Source organism: Crocodylus siamensis, chromosome 1 (genome assembly GCF_052110815.1).
Source record: "Crocodylus siamensis isolate JL-2025a chromosome 1, ASM5211081v1, whole genome shotgun sequence".
Taxonomy (NCBI): domain Eukaryota; kingdom Metazoa; phylum Chordata; order Crocodylia; family Crocodylidae; genus Crocodylus; species Crocodylus siamensis.
In genome coordinates, this window is record NC_143395.1 from 152,501,861 (window position 1) to 152,519,822 (window position 17,962).

A 17,962-nucleotide genomic window follows, 5' to 3' on the forward strand; every position below is an offset into this window, starting at 1 on the left:
GCCTGTGGGGGGCAAGCAGGGGACCCATCCCTCCTGAGCTGGCCCCCCCCATGGTCCCCCACACCCTCACAGCCCTTTCCCCCCCCACCCCCTGTTACCAGGAACGGAGCCTAGGCCCAGGTCCCTGCAGCCTGCACCACTGTTTACCCTGCATGGGCAGGCAGCATGCTTCAGCACCAGGGCAAGGGGCAGCCATAGAGATGCTCTGTCTGACTACCAGAGCATCTCCTTGGAGGACCCAAGCCTCCGGTTGCCACAGGGCATGGTCCAGGACCCACATTTTTCCTGTGTTTTATTTTGATACTTGGATATCCGTGTATCAAATTTTGAGTCCCCCTGCAAATACGCAGCGCGGGGAATGTTTTTTTGTTCTCAGAGTGCCTCTTGCCACATCTCACACAGCTTTGAGATGCGGCAAGAGGTATGTGCAGGCTCGTCTGGACGCGCCCAAGGAGTTTAGAACTTTTATTCACTTTGCTTTATTTCAACAACAAGCAAGCAAGCAAGATTTATGTTTATTTTATTTAACCCTTCTCCTCCTCCATTTTTAATTTTAATTCTTATAAAAATATTTCTATTATGACAGAATATCTTGTTATTTCCCAGAATACTTTTATAGTGTTAGTGGTGGACCCAGTAAAGTTTGTACTGCTACTCTGAGACCTATTCATTCTGTATGTGATTACTTTGCATTTAAATTGTTATGGAACATTTTGATGTTAATGGAATATGAATTCACACAAGTGCCTATTATATGTCAAGATTTATGTAAAGAAAATTAAGCCTTGTCAGTTTTTCTGAAATAGCAGTTAGCTTCTGTTTGGAGCTACTTCTGTAATTTTCTGTAATCACTGGCATTTAAGAAAATACGTCCTAGTTATAATGCACTTGTTTACAAATTAGAGCATTCCCAAATTTCATTAAATTTCTTTCCATATAAATGTAAATGTAGAAGAATTATTACCAAAAGCAAGCCAACAAATAACACCCTGATATCTAAGAAGCAAGATGAAGTTAGAGAAGCTTCCTGCTACAGATTTGACTAAACCAGGGCAATTTTTATATGTCATATAATCTGTTCTATATGTTATAATCTGTTCTTTTTTTGCAAAATTTTTTGCTGGATTTTTTAAATTTGGTCTGGTTTGAAAAACATTTGTAACTTAATCAAAATGTCATATTTAAAAAGAAGTGTGTAGTTAAAATAGTTTGGTTTACTGAATATGCTCTGCACCAGGCTTAAGCATGGCCCAACACTATCATTTTTTAAGTTACCTGTTAAGTAACGTATAGAACGACTGGTTTTGCTTTCAAGTAATAAAGGCCTGAGCTGCCTCAGACACACTTCTGTCCCTAATATACTGGAAGGGGCAATAGTATTCTTCTATTGCTGGTTTTGCCACTGAACTGCTGAATGACTTCGGGCATAGCACTTCATTTCTCTGTATCTCAGTTCCCCCATCTGTAAAGATAATTGTCCTCTTCCCATTGTAAAGTGCTTTAAATCTCCTAATGAAAAATGCTATATGAGAGCAAGGCTTTAGTTAGTATTCTCATGCCATACTGCTCTATTTGAGAACAGCAAGGATGCCTGAGCTTGGAGCTCTGCCTGCATTTTTAGGTAAAATGTGAGATACTCTTAACAATATATTTGAACATTATATTTAAAAAATACATGAGGAAGCACCTAAAGCTTACCTGAGATGCCTCTGTTTAATAAATGTATTCATTAATATAAATAAATAATACAAGTGAAAAAAAAACCTTGCGAAGCCCTCCATTGGGAATTTTAAGTTATTATGTCTTTCAGTGTGACCACCATCCTCTCAAATATTTTGTTAATTATTATGTGAATCATGATTATGTCTGAAGAACATAAGGTTTACTTGATAAATATCCTTTATTTTAGTAAATTTAATAAATAATTATTTTAAAGTTTTTCAGTAATGATTTTCTATAAATGCACATATTTAATATTGGAGTGGCCCCCCTCTTTTTAGCATTGGTCTTGCTCAGTGTGTATTGGCAGAGTGTAGCATGAACAGAAAAGTTCATAGTTGTGGGAAGAGTTCAGAAATTGGCAAGTTTCAGAGGATATAACTAATCCAGATACAATATTTTATGTAAATAATATATGATATGCTCATTTTATATATATCCAGGATTAACCTGGGAGCATAGCAATTGGAGTATGCCATTTTGTTAGACATCACGTTTCTTTGTGTATTAAAGAATATAAGATCCATAAATGGAAACTTATTCATTTTATTTTTTTTATAAATATGGTATATTATAATTTGTCATATTCTTAAAAAAGGAAAGTAAAATCAGATGTTTTACACTATAGCACTATTTTTATGAAACACTTTTAAAGCTTTTTTTTTCTTCTTCAGAGTAGTCTTAAAAATACCATCTCATAAAATAAAATAGTTGTCTGGAATTCCTTGAAGCTCATGGTTTGGCTTCAGGAGATTTTATACAAATAAACTGTCAGAAGTCAGTGTATATCCATTTACAGGGTTTAATGCTCCATCCACAATAGCTTCTTTGCAAAATCAATACCCTAAAATATCAACGGATTAAAGATATATCAGATACCAAAAGACCATCAAACACCGTTTTAATTACTTGAATAAGAGAAAGCTGGATAATTTTTACTCGCCTGTAAGGAATGTTCTGTTTAAGCCAAAACAAATTCTTTACAAGTTCTTTTAGAAAGTCTGGAAGTATTTAAGAGTTTCTCTCCTCTCCTTTTGAGACAATGGCTGTTACTGAGCCAGTATTATTGGACAGCATTTGTAACAACCTGTCATTTGGATGTTCAGTAGGCTAATTAAGTATGCTGGTAATTATATCATCAATGTGGTTTGGTAAAATTGAGGCCTATTACTCTGTTTGCAGTTCAAATAGAATAAAAGACGTAACCATCCAATGACTGCCTGCTGAACAGCTTATAAAAATTTCAACAGAGTATCCTTTCACTTTTGAGTTTTGCTATTGTGGAATGTTAAATGTAGTCTTTGAGCTGAATCCTGAAGCCATTAGTTACTAGTCAGGCAAAGCACTGATTGATTTCAGTCATGGTTAATCATATAGGGTTCCCTTATTAACGGCTATCTTGTGGTTTTTCAATAGAAGTATGGAGCTGCAGCAGGATCATGCAGCAATGGAAGTCCAGGGCAACATTCTGGTGACTCAGACAAATTCTTTGTGATTGGTCTGGGACTGATTGCCAGACTGGGATCTCTACCAGAGAGAACTGGATGAATTCCTCCCTGTAATGGTCCATCTGAAATGGAGAAAGAAGAGTAGGTATAGAGGACATGTCCTTGCCTAGTCCCTTTTGAGGAGGTTAGCACCAGTGGTAGCCCCCAGTGTGCTGCTGCTTCTTTTTTTTTTTTGTTGCATATGAACAATAAAAGAACTGGGATTGTGGCTGCAGGCTGCAGAAGGGAACAGGCAATGAGACTTGGATGGCTCCCATGCACCAGAGCCAAGTCAGCCGCAACTGAAACCTAATGGTGGGAATGCTCTCTGCATCCTTCTCTTATGTAAAATATAAGCAATGTGAAAATTAGAAATGTACAGATATTAAAAATGATTTGTCTTAAAGGACATTAGAAGTCAATACTTGGTGATTGTTCACAGTAAGGCCTGGTTACTTAGTTCAAGTGTAAACTTAAGTGGCTGAGTTGCACTGAATGATGTGGCATCTCTAAATTGCTATGGATTTTTCTAGGATGGTCACCTACTTGTCATTTGTCTCATAAAGTAGAATAGAGAAGGGTGGCAGAAAGGTGAGGCTGTTAAGGAAGATGTAGCTTGAATTCACATTTCTGAGCCCTGCAGAAATGTAGCTTCTACTCTGTGGGGTTTAGCATCTGTGAAAGGGAGAAACATTTTAGGAAAGTGCAGCTGGCTGGAAAATAGGTTAAACAGGGACATTAATGTTGGAAGGATTGGAAATACTCTGTTGGAAGTAGCAGAGAAACCAAAGCTCATTAGGCATGCAAGAACAGACTTCATTTCTGCCTGATTTAGAAGTTCTACATGCCAGCCATCTTCTGCACAGCTAAGGAACAACATAGCAGCAGTTCTGGTGACCATTTATACAGAGCTGTAGACCTTTGTGTGGCAGGTACCTTCCCTTATTGTCCAGTTCCTAAGGTGAGCTGGACTGTAAGCACATTTTCCCCAATAATTCAAAGTTTCAGTGTACCATAAATGTAGTGGGATCAACAACTTTAATTGTTGCCAGTATTTACTGACAGGGCTGCAAACCTTGATTGCCAGATGACTCAGAATTTGGAATCCTTATGCTTGCTTATGGTTTTTATATGGAAATTTGAAACAGATATGACCACAGAGATCATGGTTTTCAGTGTAGTACAAATGCTACAGCACCACACCTAAACTCAGAGAGGGCTTTGGTCCATCATCATTATCTCCATTAAATGTTATGTTTTAAATATACTACTGTTAAATGACACATTTCATATTCCAAAAATAAAAATAGAGCAATTAAACTGTGCTTCTGGAGCCTCTTCTCTGTACATTCATGCTGATTAAGATGTGCTCTTGGTGCGTGCCACCTTGTGAAGAAGGTGTGCCCCCTGGGTATTACGTAAGTGCCCGTGCTGGCTCAGATGCTCAGGGTCTGAGATCATGAGGGCAGGAGCAGCGTCAGCCACCTCAGTTCCTTTCACTGAATTGCAAAGACCAAATAATAATAGAAGTGAGGCAAAAGTGAAGGGGCAGGGAGTAGGGGAAGCATATGAGTGCAGATATGCATAGACAACACTGACAAAGAACTCTAGAGAAGAACTCTGTTTCTCCTTGGAGTCCAGCGAGCAATCCTAGGAAAGCAGGCTGAGCAGTTCTGGTTAAAAAGAAAAACAGTCCGTCTAAACATAATGTCCAGTTGAGATACCAGGTTGAAAGGGCAGCTTTATATAAAGCTGTGAATACAACACTTTCTAAATATTTTGGGCTATTACCTTGAAGGAAACATTATGGGTCCTGACAAACATGTAGCTTTCCACTCTAACTCACAGCTCTTCGAAAGAAGCACCATGAGTTACCTCTGTCTCCTAGGCCCAACAGACATTCGCTGTTGGGTCCCAGGGGTTGGATCAAGCTGCAGGTTAGAGCAGCTTCAAGTCTGTAGTTGTTCTCCCCTAGCCCTGCCCCTTCCTCCTCCCTTCCCCCTCTCCCCAGCTGCAGTGCTGTCTTCAGAATGGGAGGGGGAAGGGGAGCAGAGGGAGCTTGATTTGGGGTTTGCCCAGCCAGCACTGGAAAGTGGGATGGGTGGCTTGGAGCCTGCCCCTCCCCCCCAACCTTGAAGGGGCTCCAAAGTCCAGAGAGAATTCCCTCCCTTCCCTTCTCTTCCTCCCATTCTGAAGACCATGCCAGGAGCAGGGCTGTGCTTCCAGCATGGGCTGACACAAGTTAATGAAAGCACTCTGCTTTGGAGTGTCTTCAGCTGAATCCTCTGTGAAGAAAACCCCCTCTCTCTTCCCATCACTTGGGTCATTCCAGGTGGACCCCTCTCTTTCTCTCTTGCTTTATTTTTGGTTCAGGCTGGTCAACCAGGTAACTTGGCTGGATAAATTCCTGAGGGGAGCAGGGAATTCTGTCTTCCTTGTGATGGGCATTTTGGAAAGCAACAAGCAACATGCCTCCCAGCCTGGATGATTCTCTGCAAGTGAAGACTTGGGAATTAGCCAGAAGTTAGGATTTATGTTTAGGCCAGACACATTTTAAAAGGATTATCATTTCCAAGAAGCACTTCCAGTCTGCTTCCGGGTCCACTGGGGAGTGGGCTGGGGGACCCCCCCCCCACATCTCAGTGACTGGTGCCTCCTGGGTCTGTGGGGGGGTATCACGGGTCCTCCCGTGGCTGATCACCAAGCTGGGTGGGGGGGAGGGGCACAGAGCCACCCCCCCCCCCGTGCGCTCCCTGGCAGATCTGGAAGTGGACCAAAACTACTTCTGGTCCACTTCCAGGTTCGCTGCCAAGTACGTGGAGGGCCCTCCCCACACTCCTGTGGGACACTCCGTGTGCCCCAACATTCCAGCGTTCACAAGCTGTCAGATTGTCATAGGATCAGTCTCTTTTAAAGCACCCTGCAGCCATGCACTTCTGTAAGAGCATGGCTGTAGAATTCTTCAGAAAGTCAGTTGCGTGACAAGATGTCACTTGTGTCAGCACCTTATGAATACTGTCTAAATGGTGTGAGCTGTAAGATTTGCGATTTGAGGTACTGAGTAACAGGATTCAGTATATAATTTCATCTGCTTAGAGACAGTTTTGTTTTACTTAGGCACTTTGGAGTTATGGCATGTCTTTATTGATGATGCATATGTGAAATCTAGCAAGTTTTCTGAAAGCCTTTACCCTATTTAAAACATAATGCTAAACCTACTACACCAGGATTGCCTGAGGCTGTCAGGAAAAAGACTTGTGGTTAAATCCTGGCCCTACTGAATACAGTAGAATTTTTGTCTGATTCCTGTCTCTTAACTGATATGTCTCTCGTCCAGTGGCAGATGAAATCTTATTTCAGAGTGCAATAGATACACAGACTAGGAGCATAGTCTTTAAAAAACATAAGAACTTCCTATTCCTGTTTAGACTAACAGATTCTGAAAGCACTGAGATGAGAAAAATCTCCATTTTTCTAATCTGGACATTTTCAAGTAGCTTCACAATTCTTAATTTTTAGATTTTTACCTTGATATTGAAGTTTTACCCATTCTGACTTGCAGAGATGCGTCTTTCTTGAAAAGGATGTGTCCTCCTATAATTCTTTGGGTAATTGGTTGCTTGAGAATGCTGGACACAGGTCTCAATGGCCTGAGAGAACCTCTTCCAATCTTACATTCCTATGTTCAAGTGCAGGTAGTTTCTGTAGCAGTTATTTTAGTTCTTGGACAACATTTTCAAAAGCACCAAAGTGACTTACTAGGCAAATTTCCATTTTTAAGTAGTAACATATAAAGTATATCCATACTGCAGACTGCAGTTCAGTGTAGCGATACTTGAGCTTTCTGTAAAAAAGAGCGAGTTTGGGAACCAGAAGCAGTCTAGTCACACCAGCAAAGAGCTCTACGTGGGCTAATTTATTCTATTTTTCAGCAAGTTTAGTTAGTTTGTGCAGGATTCCACAGGCACATCTTTTAATGCTGAGGAACCTAAGACTCAAGCTGATAAAATTCAGGTTTGTAGGCATGTAAGAGCCAAAGCCATTTTCAAACCTAGGACTTGGATTTTTAAGGTACAGAGAGCACATCTTCATGGCAGAATTAACTTGGATAAATAAGATGCAAGCCTCAGCACCTTGGTTAATCTGCTCAGGTGTAATCAGTTATGTTACTGAGCCATACCGAAATACCGTGGTCTCATTAGTACAGCACTCACCCCTCAATGCTTCCTTGATCTATGGTCTCTATGTGCCCCATAGTCCCCTGTGTATCTAACTGAGCTGCTCTAGGTTTTAGAGTCATTTATTTTAAAAATAAAATAGGAAAAAACGTAAAAGGAATTACTACTATATATTTGTTTATTTTTTAAAAGAAAAATCCAAATGGTGTTTGAGATCATTTATCTGCCTTTGGAAAAGTGTAGGGACAGACTTTTAAGAGGAAGAATTGAAGGAGTTCATGCTAATGAAGAGTTTCTAATGTGGAAATATACTTACTGATTTCAATGGCATATTATTCTCTTTTGCTTTTTTAGTCCAGGAGTTGAAGGGAAAAATTACAAAGGCAAAATTTGTTAAAGCTGAACCTGTTCTCCTGTGTGCAGAAGGCCAGCCTAAAGTTGATGCATTATTTAAGTTCCACTGAGGTCTCCAGTGAGTCTTCAGTGGCCCCCTGAACAGGCAACAGATTACCCCAAGATGATTACAAGATACAGCTGTATTCCTCTTCTGAGTATGTTGCAATAACACTAATCTGAGTATTCTTTTTTTATTATTATTATTCCAGTGTGGCAAAGCCCTCCCTGGTCTTTCAAAACAAGAAGACTGCTGTGGAACTGTGGGTACTTCCTGGGGCTTTAATAAATGTCACAAATGTCCCAAGAAGCCATGTAAGTATGATTTCAATGTTGTTTTTTGAATCACTTTCCTTTTCTGTTCTCTAAATGTCATTTTTAAAAGAAAAAATAACATTATATTCTACAAGAGCTATATCATCTGACATAAGAAAGGTGACAAAACTTGGTACCCTTTTGTGACCTTCAAAGGCTAGCGAAGTAAATGTTTTTATTTTTCTCCCCTTAGAAAACTAGTGCTACGTTGCTGCATTTTCTCAATGTAAGGGAGCTAATGACATTAAATCATCTTGCTTCCTCCAGCTGGATTTATTTTGAATGTTCACACAGAAACATTAAATTATAGAGGCGCCGGTTCCCTCTTGTAGAGAATGCAGTCACCTCTTGAGACCTTAAATGAACTTTTGAAATTTAAAGCCAAAACTTTCTAGGCTCTAAGCTGTCAGTTATATTGAAATACTTTTTTACAATTAGGCTTCCAAGAAGATTTACCCAACACTTTGGCCTCATCTCCACAGGAAGCGGACTGCACAGTTCTTGCGTACCCAAGTACTAAATGACTGTTCAGTAACTGGTGTTACTGCACGGTAGCATCCCTGCACGGCTTCCTGGTGGTGCTGACTGCACAGTAGCTCATTACTACTGCACAGTAGCATCGTGTCGCAGTTCATGTAGACATCACCTTTGACTAGTAGTTGACAAAATAATCAAAGATAGCTATTTAGTGATTTGCATGGAAGGTAAACTTAATCTGTTGGATCAGTTTTAATAATACTAAATAACTATTCTTATTTATTAATAACAATAATGAAAACATCTCCCTCTTACAGAATGTTTTACATGAGTAGATCACAAAGCTCTTTACAAAGGAGGCAATTATCATCAAGGATCCTGATTTTCTCTGCTTAAAAATTGCAAATTCTGTGATACAAACCCCAAAATCTGCAATTAAAATGAAATGCTGCTACATACATACATATGTACACACACACACATATATGTATGTATGTATACGTATGTATCAATTGAACACAAAGTTTTATTGATATACGTACATTTTTCAAGCAATTCTGAAGCTTACCAGTGTCTCAATTACTATAATAAAATAAATTCTAAATACCTATGTGTTTTGGTATTTGATCTGGGGTTTTTTATCATGGAAAATCAGAGCTCCCCCTAAACCCTTTGCTCACCAGGATGCTGGTCCAGGCCCCTCACTCCCAAGCTACAGCCCCAAAGCCCTGCAGGTACCCCTCACCACCCACAGCCCTCCAGCCCTGCAGGTGACTGTTGCCTCCCACCCACAGCCCCCTGCTCCCCACCCTGCTGGAGGGGGCCCCCAGCTGCCAGGGATATGAGGCCAGGGACCTGGGTCCACACCCTCCTGCCCCCCGCAGCAGTGCTCAAGCCCAGGCTGCCACATATGGGAGGAAGTGGCTGCTGTGGTCTGAGTGGGGAGCAGAGCATGGAGCACAGCTCCTCCTCCCCTGCAGGCGGCACAGCTAGACCAGAGCCCACGTGGGGAGTGGATGCAGGCTACCCACTGCAGACTTGGGCTCCCTGCTCTGCTGCCCTCCCTCCAGGGGCCTCTGTGGCCCAGTGAGTAGAACCCAGCATGGCAGGGCAGAGTGGGGCCAGGCGGGGAAGCTCGTTGCTACTGCTGGGAACATGCACATGGAGCCCCCTTCCTGACTGCCCTCCTCCTGCTCCCCCCAGCCTCTTTCAGGCTGGAACTTTGCCAGCCTGCAGAGACCTCTTTGCAAAAGTGGAAAAGCCACATGTTTCTCCATTAAAATGAGAAATCCCTGTTTTTCTCAGTTAAAAGGGAAAATTCACTTTTTTTTCTGTTTTCTCGTGAGAAACGGAAAACCCGGATCCCTGATTATCTTTATACCCATTTCATATATGAGATGAGTCAGGCACACAGAGATGGTGCAACTTTCACAAAGTCACCCAGCAGACTAATGGCAATGCAGGGAATTAAACATACTTCTATTTCAGCACTTTGTAGTTTTGCCTACAAATCTTTGTCTCCAAGTCTAGTAATGTGTTCTATGTAAAATTCTCAAACAAAAGAAACTTTAGATCATAGTATCGCTGACCTTTCCTGGGTCAGTATTACGTGTGTTCTGATGGGCCAGTGTTGCCAGGGGTTCCAGATTCTCAGGAGTATTAATACTGCACTGATTTTTATTGAGTTAGTCTGGCCCATTGTTTTATGCGTAGGGCATTTTGTGTTTCAGAGCACCTTAGTTTAAAGACTAGTAAGGTACTTTTTGCATCTTTATGCAGTAAGAGACTTAGGCAGAGCATAACTGGCCAGTACTACACTATACACATCAGTTTTTAGTAGCAAGAAAGGAGGTAATATCTCCCGTAGTGACAGCAAACCTCCAGTCACTGTTCCTGCAATGCATGTTACCACCGTTTCTCTGCACTGTGCTTCCAGAGCTGCTGCAGAGAAATGTCAAGGTGCAAGGGAGAGAGGGCAATGAGGGGGTTCAGTGCCCCCTTGTTTATGAGGGGATCCTTTTATGCAATGCCCAGGGCTCATTTCTGCTCACCCACCCATAGTTATACTACTAGACTTAGGCACACTGGGCCTCTTTGCATGTGTTCTAGAGGTGGGGGACACTTAAATTAGAGTGGCTCCAAGGGCTGCTCTAAAGCGCATTCAGTCTCTTGTGTATTCAGCATCCCGCACGTCAAAATGGTGGTGGGGACTCTATAAGTAAAGTTCGTTTGACAAGCTTTAGTTAAAGCACCCCCGCCACCATTTTGAAGCATGGAGACACTGAACACACAAGATGTGGAGGCTGTTGGAGCATGCTAATGAGCATGCTCCAGCAGACTCAATTAATTGAGGCTGCTCTGACGTCCTGTAATTACAGTGCATTGGAGCAGCATCCCCACACATCTACAGGCACCCATTAAAACTAAGTGCTGCAGGGTCTAAATTTTTAAGCCCAACTCCCATAGCAGAATTCAGAGCTACCTGCACTTCTTGTATGATACAAGAGGAGCTTTAGATGCCTCAGAGTGGAATCTAGAACAGCCGGTTTGCTGAGTAGGTAATCATCTAAATGAATCTCTGCGTGCAGGTGCCTGGAGAGAGCCAGTAGGAAGTATTGAGGAAGGGGCTGTGTTTTAAATCCTGTTTCCCAAAGGCATCTCCATCCACTTCAGAGCCATAGCCCAGAATGCTTTCTTGAAGGTAGGCACGGAAACCCTTTCTCCAAGAACTGATGGGTCACTCTTGTAAGTGTCAGTGATATTGGAGCTACATTTCCTGAATGGTGTGTGTTCCTCCCTTAGGCCAAGGAGGAGCTTCAAGTCACATCTCCCTAACTGCTCTGCAAATGCTGTACGTACTAAAATATTAGATAAAGGTGAGAGCAGCATCTCACTTGCTCCTTTAGCTTAAAAAAGAATCTGCAGGTGCCACTATCTTTTTTTGGAGTTTGATCCTATATTTGTGTATTAGGTGTGGTGCAGTTAGGCTGGAACTTAATTGGAGGGATGCACGGCTTCTGAATCACAGTCCTCCTTCTCAGTGGTTGAAAAGAATAGGCATAACCATTTAGTATGTAGAAATTTACCGTTGAAAACTGAGCTAATGACACATGAGCATATTTGTAAAAACAGACTAATTGATATAGTGTTATAGTTTCATGGTTTGTAGGGTCAGAAGGGACCTGAGCAGATCATTAAGTCCAACCCCCTGCCATAGCAGGAAAGAGTACTGGGATCAAATGACCCCGGCAAGGTGTTCATCTAGCCTCCTCTTAAAGACCCCCAGGGTAGGAGCCAGCACCACTTCTCTTGGAAGTTGGTTCCAGATCCTAGCCACCCTGACCATGAAGTAGTGCCTCCTGATGTCTAGCCTAAATCTACCCTCTGCCAGCTTGTGACCGTTATTCCTGGTCACTCCTGGCAGTGCTCGGGGGAACAGGGACTCCCCCAGTGCCTGCTGGTCCCCTCTGACTAGTTTGTAACAGGCCACTAGATCCCCCTCAGCCTTCTCTTGTGGAGGCTGAACAGGTTCAGGTCCCGTAGCCTCTCCTCGTAGGGCCTGCCCTGGCGCCCCCAATCATGCTAGTGGCCCTCCTCTGGACCCTCTCCATGTTGTCCACATCCCTCTTGAAGTGCGGCTCCCAGAACTGGACGCAGTACTCCAGCTGCGGCCTGACCAGTGTCGCATAGAGGGGGAGGATCACCTCCCTGGACCTGCTTGAGATGCATCTGTGGATGCATGACAAGGTGCGGTTGGCCTACTTGACTGCATCCCCACACTGTCAGCCCACGTCATTTTGGCATCAGTAATGACTCCAAGATCCTTTTCTGCCTCTGTATTGCCGAGAAGGGAGTTCCCCAGCCTGTAGGTATGCTGCTGGTTCTTCCTCCCCAGGTGCATCACCTTGCACTTGTCAGTGTTGAATCCCATCCTATTCTTGTCCTCCCACCCCTGTAACCTGTCTAGGTCCGACTGCAACCTATTCCTTCCTTCTAGTGTGCCCACTTCTCCCCACATCTTAGTGTCATCTATGAATTTGAACAGGGTGTTTTTTACTCTCTTGTCCAAGTCACTAATGAAGATGTTGAGCAGCGCGGGCCCGAGAACTGAGCCCTGAGGGACCCCACTGCCCACATCCCTCCAGGTCGAAAATGACCCATCCACTACCACTCTCTGGGTGCGGCCGTCCAGCCAGTTTGCGACCCATTTGAATGTATGGGCGTTGACACCACCGTTCCCTAGTTTTTTAATGAGAACGGGGTGAGAGACAGTGTTGAAGGCCTTCCAAAAGTCCAGAAGGACTACGTGCACTGCTACCCCTGCATCTAAGGTTTTTGTGACCTGGTCATAGAAGACCACCAAGTTGGTCTGACAGGACCTGCCTCTAATAAACCCTTTAATGAATTTCATAATAATATGAAAAACTATTATTTTATTTTTCTAATTAGTGCAAAAAGATCAGGTTATTTGTTAGACACAGAAAGCAATTGATAAATAAAACTTGTGGGATTTTGCAATAGTAAGTTTGGAGATACTTCCTGACTGCGTGATGAAAGCGGACCTTGTAAACATGTGAGGTATTCATGTTTTTTTATTCAGGTATGTGCTGAAAGAAAGAATCTTCCTTCTTATGAAACTCTCTCTTCCATGCACCCTTTTACTATTTTAAAATATTTTGTAGGCTGACTCATTTTGCATAAAGCTAAGCATATTGACTCAGCTTTAAAACTACCAGAAAGGAAGGAATAGGAAGGAATTAAGTATTAAACACATTGACATTTGAATGGTATTCATGCCTGATTGCTGATTCATTCACAGGGTGCAGTTTCAGGGTCATGATACTCCAATGTCATTTTTCCAGTTTTTTTTGTAAATTGGTATTACTTTCCCACTTGTCATTTTGGAAGAAAACAACTTTTCTTTGGCTTTCTCTTTTGTGGTGTTATGCTTCCTGACCTTTCCTTAAGATTGATGCATTTTTATAATGCCAAGTTTTGCACAGTTTGAATTTTACTATTTGGTTGTCAATAAGACCCCAGTTCAGCAAGGCATTTAAGCGTTGCTCAAGTTTCACTACCAGGCAGTACCACAGTTCTCTCTTTTGTTTCCCTGTTTAGTTATATACTGTAGCATGTGCTTCATTTTAGGCATGTTGTTAAGTCCCATTGACTTAAATGGAACTTTTGCATATATGTAAATATGTACTTTAGTGACTTACTAAATACTTTCTGCTGAAAGTTTTACTTTGGCCCTGCAGTGTACGTACACCTTGGGTCAAGACTGCTGCTATGGTTATAAGTTTAATTCTTTTTAAGAATAGTGAAAAGCATGAGCAGAAAATTAGAAAAATGATCTTATGGCTGCCAGAGACATTTTGTCCTGTTTAGATACAAGTTGACAGGAATGAGTGATGGGACTGGTGAAGCCTCGGTTCCAGCCTTACATCCAGCAGTGCATTGTACAGAATAGTTGAGCTGATGTGAAGGAGACAGTAAGCCGCACCAGGAAAAGGGATGCCACAGTGCAGTTATCCCTTAGGAAAAGGACAAAAAGCCCATTTCTGCTATACTGCCCCTAGTTTGGCTGGATTGCCCACCCTCATCATAGAAAATAACAGTGAAGCAGTCATTGATTTCAATGAGAATTGAATTGAGTCTGTAGTGAAAGTGCATAATGACATAAAAGAATTAATTGGCCATGTCTATGCAAGCTTAGTATTCTGTGTGTGCTGTTTGCATGTGCACCCGGGACTGCAGTACGTTTAGCAGGGTCAGAGTAGCCCTGGGTGGTAGAGGGCCATGGGGGTCAGCCTGCCAGCCCAGGGCTACTTCCCCCAGCTCAATGTGCTGCAGTGCGAGTGGCTGGGGGACAAGGCTGATTCAGTAAGGGGCTAGCCAGCAGACATGCACTGAAGTAACCTTCTGCCCTAGCCAGCGAGGGCAGCGTCTACTCATGTGCTTCTGTGGAGTAAAAAACTCTGCAGCAGGACAGTACTTGTAACTACAAGTACTGTCCTGCTGCAGAGTAAATGACTTTACTTCAGCCTAATAGGGGCATGCATGTAGACTTGCAAAATTTACTATGCTGCTAATTAGCACATTCAACATCGTGTGTAGATATACCCAATAATGGCCTAACTGCTCCTTGTTAAGTCTGTATTAAAACTTCCACTGAGCGCATCTACCTGTGCAATTAATGTAACTGAATAAACTCCAGCACAATTTGCACTGGAGTAAACTAATATGAACATCACCATCTACATATTTAAGCACAGTAATTTACTCTGCTGTTGGATAGTACGTGGGTCTGATGGGACTATCTGACAGCACAGTCAATTAGTCCACACCAGTGTAACTTCTGCGCATGTGTAGACAGTGATGCTTTAATGCACAACAAATTAGTCTACTGTGCTTTAAAGCACACATGTAGACATGCCTGTTGACTTCATTGGGAGCCAAGATAGGGCAATAGTGAGAATTTTCACCGTAAGTTCCATTTGTTTTAAAATACTAATATTGGGATGTAATTGGAGCTGCTTCATAATAATATATGGATTCTGTACATCAATCTGGTTATTAGGATGTTCACTCACTGGAAAAACAGGCTGAAAGGAAAAAAGTATGGTTTGACCCCTCAGTGAATACTTGATGAACATTGGGAAGCAATGCTTGTTCTACTATGTTTGAGAGAAAAGGTTTTTTGGGGGGTCCTGTCTTTTACAGGACTTCATTCTTGCATAAGTCCTGGATTATCATGGCTACAACATCACTCTGACTCTGACACTACCTCCACCCACCCAACCCACAAAATTAGTTTCATGCAGAGTGCCTGGAACCTGGGAAGAATGTGGAAGAATAAATAAAGTCTGGCAGTTTTAAAAGGGCCTTTTGAAAGAGCAGAGTTATTCAGGGGTACCAAAGAGTGGTCTTTGGAGTAGGAGAGAGGGAACACTGAAGAAAATAAGTTGCCTGGCTTACCATCAGGGCTCAACCCTGCATAGGAGAGATGCATACAGAGACTGCTTGTTGTTGGTAAATCTTTTTTTTAAATCTCTAAATGCTTTGCTTCTACTTCTAAACATTATGGTTTTAAGAAGGCTGCCTTGTCACTGCATGCCATTGGCCATTAACTTCTGCAGCAAACTGCAGGTGTCAGAATTAATTCAGACCTGGTGTGTAAACACAGTCAATGCACAGGGCCCAGTTGAGGGAGTGGGAGAATTGCAGAATTCTACCCCCAAGACAGGTAAAGGCACTTGAGGCCTGACACCTGAACAAATGCCATCAGAAAAGTCTGCAATGGATAGGATAAAGGTGCAGATATCCCTAGAACCAAGACATCATAGGGTTTCTATAGATGTGCTCTGACTCATTCTATTTAGAAAGCTTCAGCATTACCTCATCGTCATGTGTATTAAGCTCCACCCCGTGTTTCAGAACGTCCGCAGGGGTGTTTTAACTAAACCTAGTCAAATGAGCTTTAGTTAGAGTGCCCCTGTGGGCATTTTGGTACTTAATACGCACACTTAATACACACAAGGAGCTTAGTACACGTGATGGTGAAGTGTTTAAATTAGAGCAACTGTCCAGGAATTGCTCTAATTAAAATGCTCCCCCCATCACCTCCGAGCACATGAATAGGCAGCCATAATATCCAACTATTTCATTCAAAATAAAATAATTACACCCACAGTAAAGGCAGAAATTGCAAGTGTCTTAAAACCATGACTGCATGCCACTACATGAAGTAACGTGCCCATGTCTTCTCATAATATAATTAAAGGAAGCTGCATCTTTTGAAACGTACAAATATTACATATTTATTGTATTACTGTATCACTTAGTCATTTTACCTGTTAAGATAATCTTGATCAGGAGGAATTTGCATTTTCACTGTCATTTTCCCCCCCCTCCCTTCCCTACTCTACATTTTTGTTTTCCTAATTTCCACCTATTTACATTCCCACTGACGTCCTGTCACACTTTTAGCTTCTCTCATTCCTTGCAGTCTCAGAATAGCAGAGACTTCCTATGCCTGAAGACAGGTGACTGCACCCGAAAGCTTGCAAAAAACCTTTTTCCAACTACTCAGTCGATCTAATAAAAGATATCACATCTACACAAAGAACCTTGCCTGACACTTTCTAACTAAGCAATTTGCAGAACAAAAACACAATAATTATTAAACAGCTAATATTTAGCTCCAAAATTTGCTGCTACAGTGACTGATTCCAGAAGATATACATTTCCTTTTAATATGAAATGTAAAAAAAAAATTAATTTCAAATGATTCTTTTATCTTAAACTCTTGCAACACAATACAAAGTTACCACTTGCCTCTTTCTTTTTTCTCTGTAGTTGACTGGTTCCCAGGTAAACTAAGCTTCAAGGATAAATGGGCAACTCCAATGTTCAATGCTAATGAAATCAAATGAAAATGTGTTCCATTCAAACAGTTCTTTGTTAGCTGATAGTTTGTACTGATGAAAAACTATTTTTAGATATTTGGCCCAGTTAATATGTAAAAAAATATTTTAAAAGAAAAAATAATTAACTAAAAGTAAGATGTATCTGCTATATCATTCTTACTGTGTACATACTTTCTTGGCGCTTGCTAAAGCACTTGTGAGTTCAGAATACCAAAAGTTTATTTTTATATGTTTAATAAAATGCAACATGCTGCCAAAGTGTAACTTTCCATTTTGACTGTATTACAGTTACTCAAAGAAGAAACTCCTCTCCGTTGTATTACATTAAATTTGAGAGTCAATGAACAGTTTTCAAGGTCTCCAAATCAATTTTAAGTAGAGAAAAAACAATAAATAAAGACAAAGATTTTACTTAGACGTGGACCGTTTAGTTTGGCTAACTAAATTCAGTTTCTATTGTTATTCTGCCCTTTGTAATTGATATTAGAACATATGAATGGTCAGTAAATGAGACTTCTAAAACACAAAAGAGTAAGAGAGAAATCACAGTTATGTTTTCTTTCTTGTAGTGATGGATGAATGTTATAAAAATATAATGCTGGCTCCTCAATTTTTCCCATGGATTTCAAATACGTCAGATGTATTATGATGTAGGCAGCACCATGTGCCATCGTTATGTTTTCAGACAAGTTCTTATTCTAACAATTATTTTCAGTAGCTTATGTATTTCTGAAACAACTAGTTTTCAAGTCTAAATGTTGCAGCTTGGTCTCTCCTTGAAGCTGGTGTTTGTAGATGCTTTGAGCAAAAATGAGTCAAGTATATGTGACAATGAGTAGAATGAAAGAACAAGTTTCCTCATTTCAAACTATTCTAGTTGTTGTGTTATCTGCCATGCAGGATTTGATTGGATAATTAAAGGCAATAGCCATGCATACACAGAAGGAGACAACTGAATTTACAT

At 41.4% G+C, this 17,962-nt stretch overlaps 1 protein-coding gene across 12 annotated transcripts in view; it reads left to right on the forward strand.

The window, feature by feature from the left end:
- The window catches only part of LTBP1 (latent transforming growth factor beta binding protein 1), a 357,999-nt gene that overhangs the window by 175,842 nt on the left and 164,195 nt on the right, over positions 1–17,962 (forward strand). For all 12 annotated transcript variants that reach the window (XM_090045635.1, XM_090045667.1, XM_090045616.1 and 9 more), the window contains one exon: positions 7,990–8,092. In XM_090045635.1, coding sequence (XP_089901761.1) covers positions 7,990–8,092 — 103 coding nt within the window. The remainder of the gene's footprint in view (positions 1–7,989; positions 8,093–17,962) is intronic.